This window comes from Taeniopygia guttata, chromosome 5 (genome assembly GCF_048771995.1).
Source record: "Taeniopygia guttata chromosome 5, bTaeGut7.mat, whole genome shotgun sequence".
Lineage (NCBI taxonomy): Eukaryota > Metazoa > Chordata > Aves > Passeriformes > Estrildidae > Taeniopygia > Taeniopygia guttata.
This window is the reverse complement of record NC_133030.1, coordinates 44,971,981-44,991,134: the sequence shown is the minus strand read 5'-3', so window position 1 is coordinate 44,991,134 and position 19,154 is coordinate 44,971,981. Positions and strand designations below refer to the sequence as shown.

Sequence of the window (19,154 nt, the reverse complement as noted above, 5' to 3'; positions counted from 1 at the left end):
CTTAAAGCTCTTTCAAATAAGTCTGAGTTTCAGTATTTTCAAGTACTTCAATACCATGGTAACAAGAGCTTCAATGCTTGAGATAATTGGGGACAGAATTAGCATATTTCCTCAGGAAGAGTCTTCTGAGAGTTTTGAAGTGGTTTGCAAAACTGAGGTGGCCATGGGTTCTTGTCAGAGAGTATTTCTCTGCCTGGACCTGACCCTCCCAGTTACTAGTGAAGAACCAGAGCAAGCTGACAACCTTAGACAAGGTCTAAGATGGTTTTTAAAATTAAAATGTGAAGTTCCAGTCAAGCAGCAGAGTGGAAAGTGCAGCTAGATGAGAGGGCAGCCCTCTATACCCAGACCATGATAAGTCGTTGTCCACTCATCCTCATTCCAGAATCAGCTACATAAATGTTATTGATAATGAAATGTGCAATTTATTGCTTGCTCTGGAGAGAGATTGACATTGTAAGCAGCAAGGTGGACAAAGACATGTTGACAGCTTGGAGTGGGTATTAAGTTACATCATAATCAAAATTTGCTAAACCTGGGAGAATCTCCTCATCTGCTCTTGCTGGCATTACGAGAGGCATGGCTCCTTAAGTAAGGACTAAAACGTTGGGTTTGGGGATGGACTGTTTTAACATGAAGGTGTCTCAAGACCCTCAGTTGCTTTATGTGAAGGAGTTGCTCAAGTGTAACCCTCCTCTAGACACAGGTGACATTACTATCTCAAAGGTGGTAGTGCTTTGACAGTACTGTGAGTGTGGTACATAAATTGCTTTAACATTCTATTTTATAGAATGGTGGCAGAGTTCCTCCCATTTGATTTTCTAAAAGACATAATCTATTTTCTTGTTTTAACAGCTGTTGAAAAGAAAGGGGAAAGGAGGTGTTTCCCTCCATTGGCTCATCTTCACTGTACCTCTCCAATTCTGCTTCCTCCTCCTTCTGATCCCCGAGTGAAGATGAGTGACCTGCTGCGAATATGACATCTCTGACAAGTGTCATTGCCTCCCACCAGTCCGAGTGGGTGTCCTTCACTGATGAGCTGCTCCTCCCTGTTCCCCCACGAGGTAAGCTCTGATTTTCTCTGGAACTGGTGAGACTTTCTTGTTTGATTTAGACCAACTACTGTCATATATCTAGCATGGGAGAGGTTGCCTTCTACATGGAAACAGTTTGTGCAGAGATTTAATTGTCTCCTGCTACCCCTATGTAATAGGAGAATTTGGGCTGAAAAGGCAAATGACTCTCCTCATGTGATGCAATGTAGATCTACTACAGGTTTTGGATCTGTGCTTCAAAATTCAAGACAGTATCCAACCAGCCATGGAGCACATATCACCTATTAAAATCAAGTGCAAGACTGCCAGTGTTAATCCAAAAACTGAATTAGGAGAAGGAAAATGTCCTACATTTAATGGCAAATTTTAGATGTTTCAACAAAAACCAATTAAATAATGGTTAATCCTATAAATCTTTCTATGTTACCTCTATTTTAGGTAGCACTGAGGCTCCTCCAGTGAAATGTTTTAATTCCTCAGACACATCCTCAGAAGAGAACCACAATGCAAATGGAGAATTTCAAGACCTTTTCTGCACAGAGCTGGAGGACGCAGCTGAGCAGTCCAAGGTGGATTCTGCTGTGCTTGGTAACCATGTGTCTCCCAGCACTGATCTGTCATCATCCATCAGTGCCTGGGTTCAGTTTGAAGATGCACCATGGACCAGTGCTTCATCAACCCACCCACAAACAGGTGAGGCAAAAGCAATGAGAAGGTCTGTTCCACTAAGATAACAAAGTACAATGAAAACATGCAGGATTTTTGCCTTGCTCTTTGGCTTCTCAAAGGTTTGAGTAGTTTGTATAGTATTTTAACACAATTAATGTTATCCGAGTTTCAAAAAGGACTCACATTATCTTTCAAGATTGAACAAGAAATATTTTCTTTTTGTAAAGAAAATGAAAGCCTTTTGTGATTCATTTCACCTGTTTCTTGACTACAAGATTACCAAAATGCATTCATGGAGAAAGAGCACATCGGTGTTTTCAGTCGTGACATTTCTTACATAGAGATAAGAAAAGCCACTGAAAAAGTCTGAGCCATATTTGCCTCTGTAATCTGGAGCCCAAAGAATGGTGATCACCTCTGTGATCATAGCCTTTAACCTGATCTTAGTTCCCATGTGCTTTTTGCCAGCAGTTCATTGATACCAGCAACTAGTGTGCCAGTGCTCATCAGTACTTCCTGCTGGCTTTTGATGCTGTGATTTAGCAGCTGGAGAATTACAAAGACAACAGACATTTACCTTCATTCCAGCACTGCATGCACTTTTCTTCAACTATAGCAGTTCTTTCTGACGTGCTTTAAATGTGCATGCAAATCCTCTGCCTTGCCTCATCAGCTTATGGTAACTGATGTGGCTATATGAGCTTCTAGCTTTTCTGCATGAACAGACTTCTGTCCTTCCTTGCAGGAGTTTGTGGAGTAATTGCCCAAGAAAATAATAGTTTACTTTTTCATGTTTAAACTGAGATTCTTTCTTATTAATTCCACTTTATGACTGCTATTTATTAAAGCAGTTTAAAGTGTTTTAGCTTCCCTCTGCTCACTGAGTCCATCAGATATTCCCTGTAACATGAATAATACTTCTGTCAGAAAACTTCGATTGTCAGCTTTGGATTGGGTTTTGGATAAGCCCCATCTGATTTTTCTATCTGCTCTTTTGATGGGTGCTACAGACTAGTACTTTTGAGATAGTGTGGTTAGACCTTTGTGCAGAAGTAGGGCAACCTTCAGGCTAAAAGAGATTTCTCTGACCTTCTTTATATTTATTTGTTGGTTCTTAGTTGTAAATACTTATTTATCCTTATGATGTGGAGAGAAGGAAGAGTACCCATGAAGTATAAATATGTAAAACTGAGGTGGTCTACTTCTCTCTCTAGTTTCATGGCTGTGTGATCCCTATGCTTGCTCATGCAGCCACGTACTTTTTCAAATGGGGCCGCTGGTTGCTCTGACTTGGTATTTCCTTCCTAGTGTTGTTATAGCCTTGTTAACTGAAAAACCTGTAAATGCATCATCTTAAACAAAAAATAAAAATCCTTGTTCAACCTTAATAAAGCTAATTATAAGAAAAAGACTTCCATAAAACAAAATTTGTAGTATATTACTCGATGCCTTACCCTTAGCAGGATGTGGCCCAGTCTTAAGGTATGTGCTTGGCAAAAGCACTGCCTGTTGGTGTGTGTTTCCAGTCACAGGGGACACTGGTCTGTAGGACATCCAGATGAGGAGAGTAGAGCAGACTTTCCAAAAGCATTTGCAGAAGGAGACACTCTTTGTGCCCCTGTAGAGGCCTGTCCTGTGTGATCCATGTCACTGAAGGAGGATATTTACACACTAACTTTGGCATCTGACTGAGATTCATGGAGGAGAGTGGTTCCTCTAACAGTCAGACCAGGATGTACTCCATGTAATTCTTGTATGGGAAGCTATTATTCCATGAACTATATAGGAGCCCTAAGGAAGTGTTTCCTAAGGATATTTTAAAATCCTTACATATGAGCTGGTCCCACTCCTTTTCTTGACCCTGTATGATAAAGGGCCAGACCAGTGCAGCTGACAGCCTCTAAAGGGAAGCAGAAATGACAGCTCTTTGTTTCTGGCCCCTTACTTTGAGAGGCATTTGACAGCAAGAGGTAGGATAAACGTCAGCCTAGTTGTTCTCCATTATTGTGCAGATCACGATTTTTTCTATGGGCGGCAGCAAAGCCGGGGACCTGTGTATGCTGACACCCTCAGTGGAAAGCCCTGGTGACAGCAATTATTCATTTCCAGTAGCAAACATTCTGCATAAGAACAATAGCAAATACCCAGCCGGGGGGAGAGAAGAGTGTAAAGGCTAAGTACAAACAGAAGGATTGGTGTGAGAAGGATGGACACATTTGAAATCTGTTTCCTGTGCAGGCAGCTGTGAGGAGCAATGTCCTGGAGGCGCAGCGCCCCCGGTCTCGTTCCTGTCAGGGCTCCAGCGCTGTTAGGAAATCGTGTCTGTCTGTCTGTGCTTGAGCAGCTGCTCAGCTGACCAGATAATTACCCAGGCTGATGGCCAGGCTGCTGGAAACACATATTGAAAAGGGCTTGCAAAGTGGGATTTCCAGAGTGCCATGAGCACAAAGAGGGTGGGTCCTCGGAGAGAGATGCTGTCTTGCTCTGACATTAGGGCTTACAGTATTTTGGTGCAGGTTTCCCCAAGAAAAAAATATTTCTCCCAATGTGTTCAGAGTCTAAAAAAATAGCAATTTAAAGACAGAGTGTCATGGTTATCCTACAGGAAGTACATTTTAAAGAAAACCAAGGCTGATGCTGGACCCTTGTTGTTCTGGGAAAAATCAAGACATTATTGGGGGAGCAGAAGTTGGGGGATTGATGGCAAGAAACAGGGCTGAACAAACAGGCAAAGAATTTGGCGATGAAAAGAAAGGTCAAAATCTGAGGTACAGAAACAAAAAGCACCCATAGTAAGTCTCACAGTGAAAAGTATTTAGGACGTTCTTGTAAAATCTTCCTTCTACCAGGTTGAGGCAGAGTAAATGCTAAGCAAAATGTTTGTTTCAAAATATTTCTTCATTTGGGGTTTATGTGTAGTTAACTGACAGCTGCCAAATCATGTGGATTTCTCCTCAAGAAGCAAAAACTCTTGTCTGAAGCCACAGAAATATTTAGTCACAGAAATTAGGTATTGTGGTGTCCCATTCTCTGTTTTCCTTTTGCTGGGAAAAGAAGAAATTTGATTTTTGTTAGGATTATTATCAGCCTAGTAAAACTGTTACTGCCAAAATGAAGAATGAGATTTTTAGGCTGACCCAAATGTTCCTGTCACAAATGCTACACAATCTGTAAATGATCACAGCCAGCAGGTGACAAAACATTTGCATTTGCTACACAATGGGCCTCCAGCTCACAGTCTCATATTCTACCAGTGTTAGCTGCACAATTCATTTCAATGAGGTATTCTTAGTCACCATAATTAGACTAAGGCGAGATCTGTTACATCACCCATCCAACTCAGCCACGCCACTTCTTCCCAAGAGCTTTGTCTGGTTTTCAATGGCTCGAATTACTTGGACTCTTACAATGTCCCTTGAGAGGCTATCCAACAGCAAATCTGAGCTTAACTATTTTGTGCTGTTCTCTCTGAAAAAGGCAATATTTGCAGCACAAGACCACCAGCTGGAACTACACCTGTCACTAGAAATTGTGATGCTATGTTAAAATTGGAAAAATCTGAAGTAATAAGAAAGGAAATGATGCTAACATGGTTTATTGTAATACAGTGTAGGGATCAAGGAACAGGTCCTCAAAACACCAAAGAGGAATTAATGCTTCAAGGTAAATCTGCATGTTAAAAACAAATCCATTGTTTTAAGAATAAACATGTCAAGAAAAGTAAAATGCATGTTGAAGGAAAAGTTTTTTGTTTTGTGAAACAATGAGTTGATTTTCAATATCCAACACATGCTACAGAACTTGCATTTTAGGGATAGTTCTGGCACTGGTCTTTCAACATAAACAGATTTCTGAGAAATTCCTACAGCAGAAAGGCTGTGACTCTGACTATTGGCTTTAGAGACTGAAATCAAAATTTCTACAAAAGAGCCCTGCCTCATTTAGGAATTTGGCTGCAGCACTTCTAGAAATCTTGGAGAGCAGCAGCAGAAGCATCTGAAGAGAGATCTTAAACATGTGTAGATGTTTACTTTTGCTTGTCTTGCTTTTCGAGATTGCTAGATGGTCTTTTGGCTCAGCACAGGTAAAATGCCTATTTGCTAGTTTTAATAATTACTGTTGGGGAACCTAGAACAGTCACAGGTAGAAGTTGGTTGTAGTAAGAATTTAAAGAACATCTGTTGCAGAAAAAGCTGCCTGTGGTTTTGGTTTTCCAAAGTAAAAGATTTTTTTTAGAAAAAAAGCAAACAATTCTGTTCTTCTCCAGGCAAGATGGCCCAACTAACCTGGAATAAAATTAATTTGCCCTTACATAGAAGTATTTGGTAACTCTAGTCCAGTCAGATGCCTTCTGAGATTAAAATTGAGTTTGGAAAGCACAAAACTAGTTGGCAGTATTTGAGTTATTAGATCTTACATGTTTCTAAATTAGCCTGTTTTTTCATATTGCTGTGACTGACTTAAAAAAACACTGGAAATCTAAGATTTTTTTTAATAAAATAATTCCACAGTTTCTAGGATATAAAGCACACTTTTAAAAAAACATTTGGCTCCTGTTAATGATCCACATACAGATCTCAGCTTTCCAGTTTGTCCTCTATGTCCATATAAAGTTCTCTGTCTGTCAAAGCAGTTTCAGCTGAAGTTTTAAGGATGGCTTTTCAGGTGCTGTGTTTAATAAAAGGACTGAGAGAGGGACTGAGAGATTATAATCATATATTCATCATCCTTTCTCTACAGGCACTGAGCACCACACAGTGTGCAGATACTGCAGGGAGGAGGGATGGGCTTTGGTTGTATGTCTGGCACAACAGCTGTCAACCTGTGTAATAAGGAGGCAGATCTGACTTTCAGCTCCTCATCCTCGGGGATAACTCCTCAGAGGTCACTCAGTGTCAGTAGGCTCACAGCTGTACACATATAAAAATACCACTGCCTGCTTAGCTGAGGCTATCAGTGCAGATATACAGAGCAAATTCACACTTCTCAAGAGGCAAGACAAAGAGCACTGTTTGGCTATTCTGTCTATGCACATATCAAGGTTTCCATAACGAGGAAGTGTCCCATCACATTGCTTGGATGGAGAGAGATAAATCTTCTTTAACATTAGTTTGTCTTTTTTTTTTTTTCCCAAGTTATCTGTTGACCTAGTAAGGGTTGTTTGTTTATTACATACCGTGAAGAATATCTCTGTGTCAGTAGTTGTTCACTGTGACTGTGAGATTTGGGGAGCATCAAGATCTTTGTTGGTTTAACAGCTAAATACAGATGTACTAATTTAGAAAACAGTTACTAAGCTGATATTAAATTAGAACTAGTCTACCTGTACACTTTTCCTTAGTTCAGGAAGACTTTTTAACCATGGCTTTGTTTTTTATCAGTATTATTTCCTCACTAGAGTCACCCATTGTTGCTAGCATTCAAGTGATGTTGTGGGCAAAGAGCATGCAATACAAAGAGTACAGAATACAAACTCATAGCAGTGGATGTATGTGATTGTGTTCTGAACTCTGGGTGATGGTTAGGCAGGTCTGAGCTGTTTGACATGCAAGTCAGGCAAATGAGTAGAATGGAATTTTTGGTCAACACTGAGCAAAAATGTTAAGTAGTATATTCAGATTGGGACTCTACATTCTGGATGTTTAGAAACAAAAGCCATTCCTAATGCTAAGTAATAGGTCAATTTCAGGTTATTTTTATACTCCCCCTCCATGCAGAGCATTCCTGAGATAATGACTGCATTTGAGTGGGTGTCACAGATAGGGAATGCTTAATTAAATAAAATAAAACCACTTAAAAAAATCTGAGGTGCTGTAAAAACTCCACTGTGTTGCACAACAAACATATTCAGGTCTTGTCAGCAGCGTCAGAAACATGAAATCTTGTTCTGAAAAGTCACAGCTTCTCCAATACTTGAGCAACAGGAAAGCATATGGCTGCCTGCAGCACGGAATCTAAGGCAGACAGCTGAGTAGTGCTGGAGGGTGACAGTGCCAGGCACTAGCTAAGTTGCTCTGCATTTGTTATAAAATAACTGTGTTGCTGTGGATGCTGGAATTTGTATTTACAGAGCCCCAGTACACTGATCTAGCATGTCTTTGGAATAGTTGTGATCTTCGTGTAGATTGCCCTGCATGTCTCTAACCAATACCTGTTTTCTGCAACCAGTGTCTGCATCAAAAGCACCTAGCTGGACTTCTCCCTCTTCCAACTCTTCTGAGAGGCAAGCCCGTGCCTCAGAGAGCAGCTGGACAACCAACTCCGAGGACACCAGCAGCCCAAGCATTGCTCCTTCCTACACAGATCTGCAGTCTCTTAATACCGAGGACTTGACCAGTGGTAGAACATCTGCAGCAGATTCAGCTGGTAAGAGGGAAGCCTTCAAGCTTCCATCTCACTCTTTTTGATGCTACTCAAACTTACTGTTCAGAATTAAGCCACAGGGAATGGATCCAATGCAGAACAAACTCAAGGATTAGGCAGGCTAACATTTTGTTCTACTCTAATTCCAAAAAAATCACACTTGGATTTTACACAGCAGTGAAATGTGCAGGCTCCTGAAATTAGAGCCAAATGCAACTATGTACCTGTTGATAGACTTGGAGCATTTCTGCTTTTCACATGCCACATCAGCTTAAGCTGATCTAGGAACTAGTATGTTGTGGGAGAGGCTGGATGCCTTTCCTGAATTTCCATGCAGAAATTGTCTCTACGGTGTGTTCAGCTGAGGCAGGCCCAGTTCTGCTTGCTCCTCTCTGTTCCAGTGAGTGCCAAGACACAGATCCAGTTTGCTGGAGGCATTCTTTGCATAGTGCTTTGCAGTGTTACTGAACAGTAAATGCAGAGAGAGTGTAAGGCATGACATAAGATGGTTCAGTAGCAGATTTTAACTATTTAAGCATCTTATATCTGACCTTGTAGGGCTCTATTCAGACACAATCCTGATTGTGGAAAAATGTGCTACATGGCATTGTAGCTTTTTGCTCCTCAGTTGTACTCTGGGTAATCTGAAGCAGGAGAAATAAAGCAGAGTGATGCCAGTCATGTCATGGAGAATGGGAACTCCTGAATGACAAAGCTTTCACAGAGCATAAAAAAGCTGACATGTCAGGACACAATAAAAAATACACAGCTCCAGGAGGAAGCACCTGCACTATGTTGAAAGCTGTTCAACCCAAGCTGAGGAAGGTCAGTAGCTATGCAGTTTGGTGATGAAAATTGATTCCCTGATGTCGTGATAGCTCAAACCTGGGAGATATTTAATGTGTTTTCTCTCAGGTGGTGAATGTAAAAATATGTGGGAAATATGATCTGTTTTTTGAGAATGGGTTTCCCAAGCCTCACTGAGGTCATGTGGCCCTTCCATAAGAAACATATGCATATATCACCTGCAAATAATATTATTTTCTGGTTCAGTGGAGCTGGCTTAGACTTCTAGGCAGGTTTATAAACAGCAGCGTGATAGGTGCTGGCTCAGCACTTTAGACAAAGGATTTGTGGAGAAGTAGTAGTTATTTTGGATAAATAGAGCTGTTTATTTTTTCAAATAATGAAGTTAATACAAGTCTGTCTGACCATTTTTTTATTTTGGAGTATTCTGTTTCTCTGTACCTCTGAGTTTGGAAACCACTTTTTGGTAGAAAGGTAGAATAGGCAAGCTGGAGTATGTGCTGGATATTACTGTTGCGCTGATTTGGTATAGGCTGCTGTCACTGAGGTTGTCTCCATCTGAGTAAAGGGAATGAGGCATGCCCAGTCCATATATAACTTCACATTATATAGGCAAATCAAGGACAGAAGGGCTGTTGTATATGCCTGTCATATACACAGGATTATATCCTATATATGGCCTGAAGTGAAACTGATACTTCAATAAAAGCTTTGTGTGCAACTTTTTTATCTCAGTCCCAAACTGACATATTTATTAGCAAGATGACTACAAAAACTCACTCCAGTTGCCTAAAAATTTTTACAAGTAAAAAAAGAGGTAATATAAGCAAAGCTGTGCTGTTAGTTAAAACATAAGATACACTAATCATAACCATAAGATGCACTTACACTTCCAGTACCTTAGTGACACTGGAACTTGAAGTGTGAAATACAGAGTCTTCCTGTCACCAGCTGCAGAGTTTGCAAAAGGGCAGCATGAACAAAGTGCATCTGTTTGTCCTGTTCCTGGGATGCCTCACAGTTCACTCCCTGAGGTGGCTGATGGCATCAGCCCGGTTTGTGGAAGTAGGGAAGCTGAGGACCTAGTGGCAATGGAATTGTTGTACAATTCTGGCTGCTCTTCTGTTGTTCAGTCCACTGTCATCCCAAGACAACGGTGCAAAAGTGCACAAAAAATGTATGATAATTTTCTCCTCTCCATCATCTCTGCTCCTCTCCAAAAATTCAGTTCTTTAAACCTAACTTGATTCAAGCATTTTATTTGCATTTCTCCCGTCAAAGGACTGGCTGCCTCAGTCTATAGTAAAGTTTGAAGGCTCCGTCAAGACAATGGAATGGCATGGTATTTTGCTGTGAGGGCAAAGAGACTCATGCTCTGTGTGATGATAAAGTCACATTGACTGCTAACCAAGATATTGACTCCAAGGTCAAGCTTGCTGGAGGGGAAAAAAGCCAGACTAATCTCACTGCTAAAAGCCCTATGAAAATAATAAATCAATGTTTGATCTACTTAGTGGTGGTAAAGAATCAGGTCTATGAAACAGTCTGGGTTTAATACTGTTCCAAGTGAGAAAAACCTAGTGATGAGAAAAGTATTAAAAATTCTACTCTGTGGTCAGATGATAAGTAAAATAACTATTTTAGCCATGGTGACTTTGTATTGCCTGAACAGAATAAAAGGATACTCTGTTCTGTAATTTCACCACTTGTCTTGAATTTATCCTGCATGCAAGATGCTTAAACACCAACTGCCTGTGGTAGTTTAGGGTACAGGGTTTTGTGTGGGAGCAGGTTAAAGCCTGAGGTAGGTCTGACTGCAGGCATACACAGAGACAAGTCCCAGCTATAGAAATGTACATCTTGGTGTCCAGGGGTGGTAGGCTCTAGGCAGGTAGAATTGGCTGGGAATTAGCTGTTTCACGACTGACACAAAATTTGAGTGTAAAACTTATGGGCTTAAGCTTATATAATGCATGTGTTTATGCAAGATATAGCCTAGGAAGATGAGAGAGTCCTGAATGATGCACCTGAAAGTTTACCCTTGCTACAGGGGACTACAGAAAACCTCCCGACTGATGGAGTTGGGATAAGCAGACTGATGTCCTGTAAAGGCAGCAATGTTCACAGTGGTGAAGGTAAATGTTGCATGAGCAGAGCTGAAAAAGATCTGCTTTTCTATCAAAGTGCAGCTAAAAGATGCTGCACTTCATTGCCTCTGCTTGTTTGAACTCTGGCACCAAGAAGCCTTTTATATTATCCTCATCTTTGTCAGCACAAGGGACTCTTTAGCCTGCAGTAGCTAGCCAAGAAATGTGGGTCAGGTGATAGCAGACTGTCCATTTAACAGGGGCATGTTTATGTGGTTATAACAGCAAGAACTTTGCACCAGCTGGGGTTTCACAGTGTGTGTGAAGCTCTGTTTAGTACTGGTGAAGTGCCCTTGCCTCAGAATTCTTACCATGCCTTGCCATGTCACCCAGCTTGGATCAATGACCATGAAAAGAAGTAGGAACTTTTGGCCTTTGTGCTGTGCTCTGCAAGATAAGTAACACAGGACATCTCTGTTACTGATACAATACAAGCATTTGTTTCTTCTGTAGCAGATGCCTGTCTCAGCTTTCAAAAAAGGCCAAATATCTGTGAGACAGAGGAGCAACGGAGAAGCCTTTTTGTAACTGTGGTTAAGGATCTGTTCTGAGGCTGTGCCCAAATACCTCACAGCTTGATTTAGATTTCTGCATGTATATAGATAAAATAATTTTATCTATATAAATTAAAATTACATTGTATACAAAATATAAATAGTTATATATGGTATGTATATAATAAAGATCTGTATATTTACATAGCTCATAAAATATATTCTATTATAAACTTAATGTAAGATACAATAGAATCTCTCTAAATTGCATAATAAAGATGTGTGTGTGTATGTCTGTGTGTAGGCCTAAGTTTCTTGATAGCAATTTTAGGTGCATCATTGCTAGTTGTGTTGTTTCTCTTGTGATTTGTATCTTAGCAAAGCTGCAGCTATGCTGTGTTTGATGCTAACGGTTCAGTTTTCTGACCAGTTGTTCTCTTTGGCACTTCCTTGTATCTCTGGGATTACTGGCATACTGAGGAAATTGCTGTGTTATTATTTTCTGAGAACATCTGCATGTTTGGAGATGGAAGGTTGCATGTGTGACCCCTAACTTCTCAAAATCCAGACAGTTCATAAATAGCATGAGGAATTAATTCCAAGAATGTTGTTATTTTCAACATCGTTTAATGGGATTCTGGTGCTTCTGTTCCAAAACTTGGAAATGGCAATTCTGGCAAGCTGAGCTCCAGCTATCTCTTGAAGGTAATAGAGGGCAAGTAAACCTTTTCCTAATGCTTTTCTGCTGTAACTCTGTTACATTTCTTCTGTAACTGTGGCCAGTTAGATACTGAGTCCCAATACGATGACTGCAAGAATGGTATTCTGTGAGTTTCAAACAAGTAGCTTTGAACAGATTATATAGGTGTGCAGTGTGGTTGCACTGAATGCTATGAACAGGCTAGAAGCTCTGAAATAATTCCATGTTAGTTACCATGTCAAGGGGGAGAATAATATGTGCTGATGGTTACCACCTTCCATCCAGAACTGCATTTGAGTTATTCTGTGTAACTATTAACCAGCTTGTGCTGTGTCCCAGACACATGGAAAATGAGAGCCTGCCAAAACCAGGAGAGGAACATCCAACCCTTGCTTCAAGGAGGAGGGGACTCTAGAGTACCACGAACAAATAGCACTTAAAATATATTCCTAAACAACTCCAAACTGTAAGGGCTAGTTTCAGCATCAGAGGCAGGGTTCTTTATTTGTTCATGTCAATACCAACCAGCAATTCAGGAGTTTTATATCCTAGTTGTCATCCCAGATTTTCCTCATGCATTTTTAGCTTCTTGAGGAGTAATGAATTAGATCTGGGAAGCTAGGTCTACATAATTCTTAGCAGTAGAAGTGTTGTGATCCCAAGCAAGACCTGTGTCCTGGGAATTATCTCGTCTTCAAGGCTTTCTGGCTGCAGTATCCCAATGACCTCTGCAGTAGAGTTCAGCCCTCATTCCTGTTTTGCAGGGGGGAAGTCTGCAGCTTGGTTGTGCAAGCTGGACCTAGGTGAAGCAGAAATAGCTTTTGCCATATAGACTGACAACCTCGCTCTTTGATGAAGACTGCAGGTAAAAGTAGTGGACCAGAGTCACTGTCTCAGTCCCTCCTTGTGGCAGGAAGGAAGGCACAGAAAATCTGCCAGGAGGAAGGGGGAAGTGTTAGAATGAGGAAAGAACAGGTACAACAGTAAACAAATGCTTATTTCTATCTATTCAGTAGAGAGAATTACAAAATAATCTTGGTATGCAGTCATCTGATTCATAGGCTTTAAGGCCAGAAAGGAGGACTGTATTGTCATTATTATTGTCCAGTCTGGCCTCCTGCATGTCTCAGGCCAAAGAACTTCAGATGGTCATTTTTGCACCAAACACTTCAGATTTAAATATACAGCACAATTGCAGACTGTGCAGAGAAGGCATTGAGAACAGCCCTAAGGAAAAGGATGTGGGACTGTTGGTGGATGAAAAGCTCAACATGAGCTGGCAATATGGAAGAAATTCTTTACTGTGAGGGTGGTGAGGCACTGGAAGAGATATACCCAGAGAAGTTGTGGGTGGATGCCCCATCTTTGGAAGTGTTCAGTGCCAGCCTGGATGGGGCTTGAAGCAAGTTGGTCCAGTGGAAGGTGTCCCTGCTCATGGCAGGGTGTTAAAACAAGGTGAGTTTTAAGGCTGCTTCCAACCCAAGCCATTCTATAATATTACCATATCCGGAGCAAATATTTGCACAATATCTTTCTGATTAACAGCTGCAGCAAAGTTAGTCCCTGATCAGCCACTTCCATCCCTTCAAAACTTCATTTTTAAAAAGGACTGTCTTAGTGATAACATTTAAAGCAAGCTATGATGTCACTGAGCTCAGCTCTGCTAGCTCTTGTGGGCCTAAATGTAGACTGCTAACTTCAGAGGGTCCAATATCTGCCTCCCCTACACCCCAGAAAATAACACTGATTATTAATCTTCCATGTTACCTTGCCTCACAAAGAAGAGTGGTTGATGCTGCAGTAGGGCTATACCAGATTCTTGCTTTTTCTTCAGGAACAATGAGAAGTATCAGGATGTAGGCGTACAAGATTTAACATTGCTCTTATAGTAAGAAAGGAGTTAGAAGAAAGATCAGAAGTGTCTGCTCCTACTAGTGCCTACTACACTGAGTCTTATGGTGCTCACCCCTGTGAATTAATTAGGCCTTCCCTGCTCATCCACATTTAAGAAAACCAAGTCTAAGACAAGGAGGATGCAAAGTGTGAGAGAAGAAAGTGACAATATTTCACTGAGTCCAGTTTTCATTATTTCTTGGAAATGTTATAATTAAAAACTTCATAACTTTAGGTATATATGTGTATATATATATATATATTTAAAATAACTTTGTTGTTTAATTGAGTGTTTTCTTGTCTGTTTGCTAGCACAGAATCAGTTCTGATCTCCTGCATGTCATTGGTCCTGTGCTGCAAACAGCTAAATGAGCATCTTATAGTTCAGGTGCTGAGTTTTCTTCTCATGGGTATTCAGAAGTGCAAGGTACAGTAACTGTAGATTTGTAGCAGAGTTATCTTTATTATAGATAGAAGAGCTAAATGCTGAGCCTACATGGTATTCTTGATATAGTTCACTCTTTTCACACCTATTCACCAATATTTTTACATAGATCAACTGAAAAGACAGCAGAGAGAAGTCCAGGGCAACTCACAGGACTAACCTTTTGATCTGCCTTTATATAGGCAATATCCCAAGAAAATAGATGCAAGTAGGTGCTTTTTAGTTTGTCTCAGGCCAGTGAGGCAGACTAGGTGGTACAATGCCCTTTATTTCTGTTTGTAATGCTGTGATTCCTCAGCCACAGTGTTTACATTGGCCCCAGCTGGTCTCTAACGCAGAAAGCCACATGCTGATATGATAAGCCTGAGGAGTTCAGCAGGAGATTTTGCAGCTGGACAGGACATTTCAGTGTAAAGCTTAATTGGATATGGGATGCTTAAGTGCAGCAGCTATCTGTGATTGCTGTATTCACAGAGGAACAGCTTGGTTTATTTGGATCAATTCTGCAGGATGCTAAGTGGCTTCCAAGCTTAAAGGCTGCTGGCAGAGAAGAACCAAGATATCTCCCCTATCTCTTTCAAAGTGGAAAACATCAGTGGCAGTTTTCAGCGACATCATCTCTCCTTGCGTTCAGTTCCTGGGAGCATGCTGCTGTACTGCTGACAGGAGGCAGGAATGGCACTGTAGCCATGGAGAAGCACTGTCCCAGCTTCATGCTGCTCAGCACCACAGCCAGTGCCCCACAGCACTGGCTGCACCCCAAGGAACACAATTCTGCAGCTCCAGAACTACAGCAGGATTCACCACAGGGAGGAGTCACCCACCTGAGAACTGGCATTTTCCATACGTGATTCTACATGGCAGAGAAGCAAGCAAGCCTTCAGCAGTAGTACCAATTAACAAGAGTTGTAAATCATTGCATGTGCTCTTGATTAGAGATCCCAGTTCTGTGTGGAATTTCCTGTCTGATTATGAAGGGGCTGAATGGAGCTGGCAGAGTAAGACAGCCAGTGAAAAAGCTAGCAGCAGCAGACAGCAAGTAAGAGCGAGAAATTTCACAATACCCAAATGTATGGACTTTCTGGTTTGTCTCTTGCTGTGATATCATCCAAACCTAAGAAAGGCAGACCATGCATCACAGGCATTGGAAAAGTGATGGTGAACGCCTATAGGGGATCACTTAGAGAGTCATCTCCTCAAAGAGCAGTGTGGGGTAAAATGGGAAGCAGATTTGTCAAAAACATGAATGGTGAACAGAATAATTTAAGCAAAACCTTCATCTTCTATGTTGAACTTATTTTCTTGTGCCCACTTGTGATAAATGTCCATTTTTATCAGGGCTTCTTTCCCCCTTTTATTTAGCACCAGTGTTGAATAAAAGAAAATAAAACGCACAAAATGTCACACTTTCTGTTCTTTCAAGGAGAAATGAGCAGAGTTGGATGACTACTCTAGGGAAACTGCTGACTTATGTCTTTACTTCAATATCTCTGGTTTTCACCTCATCTAGCCTTGATCAAACCATGTAATACTGGAGCACAGATATGAAATGAATCTTAATAACTGTTCATCTGTTATTAGAAGCATTTTGATCTTAATTGTCCTCATGTCTGACAGATGAGACCAAAATCCTCTGCCTGTATAAACTGGTATTTGCATTATGACTGTGCATATTACACGAGAGGAAGAGGAGACTTCATGCTATTTCTTCATTCTGATCTTGGCTAGCAAGAATGAGAATTGTGATTCTGGGTTTTGTCACATGGATGCCAGTCTAATTTACTTGTCAGTACCCTTGTGGTACTGCAGTATATTTCATGGACACTGATTCAACTAATCACTTAGGACTGAATTTTTTAAAACTATTAAGAGTGCTCAGTACTTTTTGTGAAAAAATCCAGACCTGGGTTTTGCACATAAAACTGTTTCCAAGCTTCTAATGTCCCAGCTATTCTTGTTACAGTTGAACAAAATTTTCAAACAGATTCAGCTCAGTGTGCTCCTTTCCAAATCTAGCCGTTTAATTTAGTGTCTAAAAGGAGATTAGAGATCCTGCCAGCATATGTCCTGTAGCTCTGTATTCTCAAACCCATTACAGGCTTTGTAGAAATTATTCCATTTAAGTGGAGACTTTAGTCAACAGCTTATTGAAGCTGCTGTATTTTCACATATAGGCATTTCAGAGAGCTTTAAACACAATTCACTTAAGATCATAGGAATGAATCTATTTCACAGGACCCTGATGTAAATGTATTCATGACCATTTCCCATCCACGTGTTCCTGTGCCAATATTGTCTTTCAAATATCTTTCTGCCCTCTCCCGTGTAAGCATTTTAATATATTTATACAGGGTAATTATCTCTCTCTCCTTGTGTTCATTTGCTAAACTGAACGAGACAAGCTCTTTAGTATTCTGACTCTCCATTCTCCTCCTCATCCTAGAAAGCTTTTCTCAGCTCACATTGCTGTTTGAATTAATCTTTAGTGGTGATCAAAAGTCTGCAACACTGAGGTGTCACCACAGCTTAATATCAAGATATTAATTTTCCCATCTTCAGGAACTGTCTCCTTGTCACATCCCAAGATCTTATTTCCTTTTGTGCCAGTGCATCAGGCAAGTACCCTTGCAGTATATTCAAACTGATAGTCTATATGTGGTTTCTATGTCCCGCCTCTGCTACACGTGCATTTCTGTGCTTGGTGGTTGGCATGAGTCTTCAGAAGGGGCTGGGGGGGAAAGGGAGCAGAGGCCAGCAGGGAGTGTGCAGAGAGGCACATGGGGCACCTGGCAGAGCACACAACTGGAGGGTGTTAGTGCATTTGTCACGCCAGCCACAGCACCAGCTTCATCGCTTCCTGTGCCTCGGGGCTGCACAGCGCTGCTCCAGACAGGGACACGAGGTTGGCCCAGGGCGATTCACTGCACCTCCTCTGCAGCAGGCCCCTCACCAGCCAGCCAGAATTAGGATCTGGGTGGGAAAGTTTACATAAAAGAAGTAAGGGAGGCTTTCCTGGTGGCTTTGCTTTCATGAACCCACCACTCCTCCTCCCCCGGACTGATTTGTTTGTTCAGGCTTGGTTGCCTCCAGCAACACATTATTAGTGTGAACTATGGTGTATCCTGGGAGACCTGCAGGATTCCCCACAAATCTTTTGAGTTTTTCGTCTCCAAGGAGGAAGAGACACAAAGGCATTTCAGTCTCTTGACGCAGTTGCACGTGCATTGTTCCCCTTCTTTGAGTGCTGGTGTGTCTCTTCAGCACATGCTGCAATTGGACTGCACAGTCTTCATCTTGCATCTTCATCTTAGTGAGTAGATTATGCTTTTCTTGGTAAAGCCACCAAACTGCACTGCTTTAAAGGCTCTATTTGAAAACATGCTTAGCTGAAGAGGTTTCAGCAGAGCTGTGTGCTTATTGTTGCACACACAGATCTGTCCTTGCTGATGGCAGACCTCGGGCTTTCAGGATAAATCTGGCCTTAAGATAAATACAGATTGTATTATGGATGAGAAGTTTTCCTTGATTTAGCGTGGCTGCCAAGGCAGTGATGACACAGTGACAACGGATTAACAACGTGGGTATGTTCTCAGGGTGCTGCTGAGACCATACATCTCTGCTAAAATCAATGCTACTGCAAATTCTTTAGATATAACAAGTGTAATGAGAGCTTCCCCACAATGTGATCAAACTCTGCAGGTATGCTTTTGATCTCTGCTTGGTTTGAAATTACAGGACTCAGCTTCAGCTCCTTCGGCTGTTTTGTGTCCCAGGCTTGCAGGAACCAGCCTGTGTGTCACAGCACAGGTCAAACATCATGAAGAGCACTTGATTTCCTGATTAGTCATGTATGTGTCCAGAGATGGACAGCATCAGATGAACTGATCTCCCATAAAGGTCAAGGCAGCTTAGCTAAGAGAGATCAATGCTCCACTAGAAAAGGCACCAACAACAGATGGCATCTCAGTAAGAGAGCAGTCAGAGGTAATGGAAATGAGGGTTCTTGTAACGGTGGTGCTGTCGGTAATGGGGGGCTATTAGAGGGCAAGGGAGTTAGGGAAATGCAGAGAAGGTGTTTTGAGTGCCATCTACTTTCACCAAGAGATTCAGTTGCCAAGAGACTCAGATGTTAAAAAGTGGTGACAGGCTTCAGCCGTGTCCCCCTGCCAAGCTGATCCAGGTCTGCCAGAGGGTGGGGGACTGCTGGGGCAAAAGGATGAGCTGTGCTCTGCTGAGATTGACAGTCCAGCTGTATCCACAGAACAAAACCAGTTTGTTTCGCGTGTCTGAACAACCTAAACCTGAACTAAGGGAACAAACTGGTGTGAAAGGAGAAGGTTTTTTTGCCAGAGCCAGTAGCTCCTTGTCTTCTGGATAAAAGGAAAAGCAGGTCAGTAGAAATCAACCCATCCCTCATCAGATGGCAGAGAAAAGTGTTGCTCTTCAGTGAGCAAAGGCACTTGAGAATAACCTGATAATTGCTGGATCATTCTTAAGTCAGACAGCAGGGACCAGGACCCAGAAAGCTTCTCCTGCTAGACCTGGAAACCCAACTCATGTACCTCTTGTACCATCTTTCTT

The 19,154-nt window shown here is 41.5% G+C and overlaps 1 protein-coding gene across 7 annotated transcripts in view; it reads left to right on the top strand.

Moving 5' to 3' along the window:
• STON2 (stonin 2) overlaps positions 1 to 19,154 on the top strand; it is a 70,341-nt gene that overhangs the window by 14,393 nt on the left and 36,794 nt on the right. For 6 of the 7 annotated variants that reach the window (XM_030274783.4, XM_072930311.1, XM_030274787.4 and 3 more), the window contains exons 2-4: positions 856 to 1,064; positions 1,494 to 1,748; positions 7,893 to 8,090. In XM_030274783.4, the coding sequence (XP_030130643.4) occupies positions 977 to 1,064; positions 1,494 to 1,748; positions 7,893 to 8,090 (541 nt within the window). In that variant the 5' untranslated portion in view covers positions 856 to 976. Of the gene's footprint in view, positions 1 to 855; positions 1,065 to 1,493; positions 1,749 to 7,892; positions 8,091 to 17,749; positions 17,884 to 19,154 lie in introns of those variants that run through there. The other variant, XM_072930313.1, reaches the window with a different exon arrangement.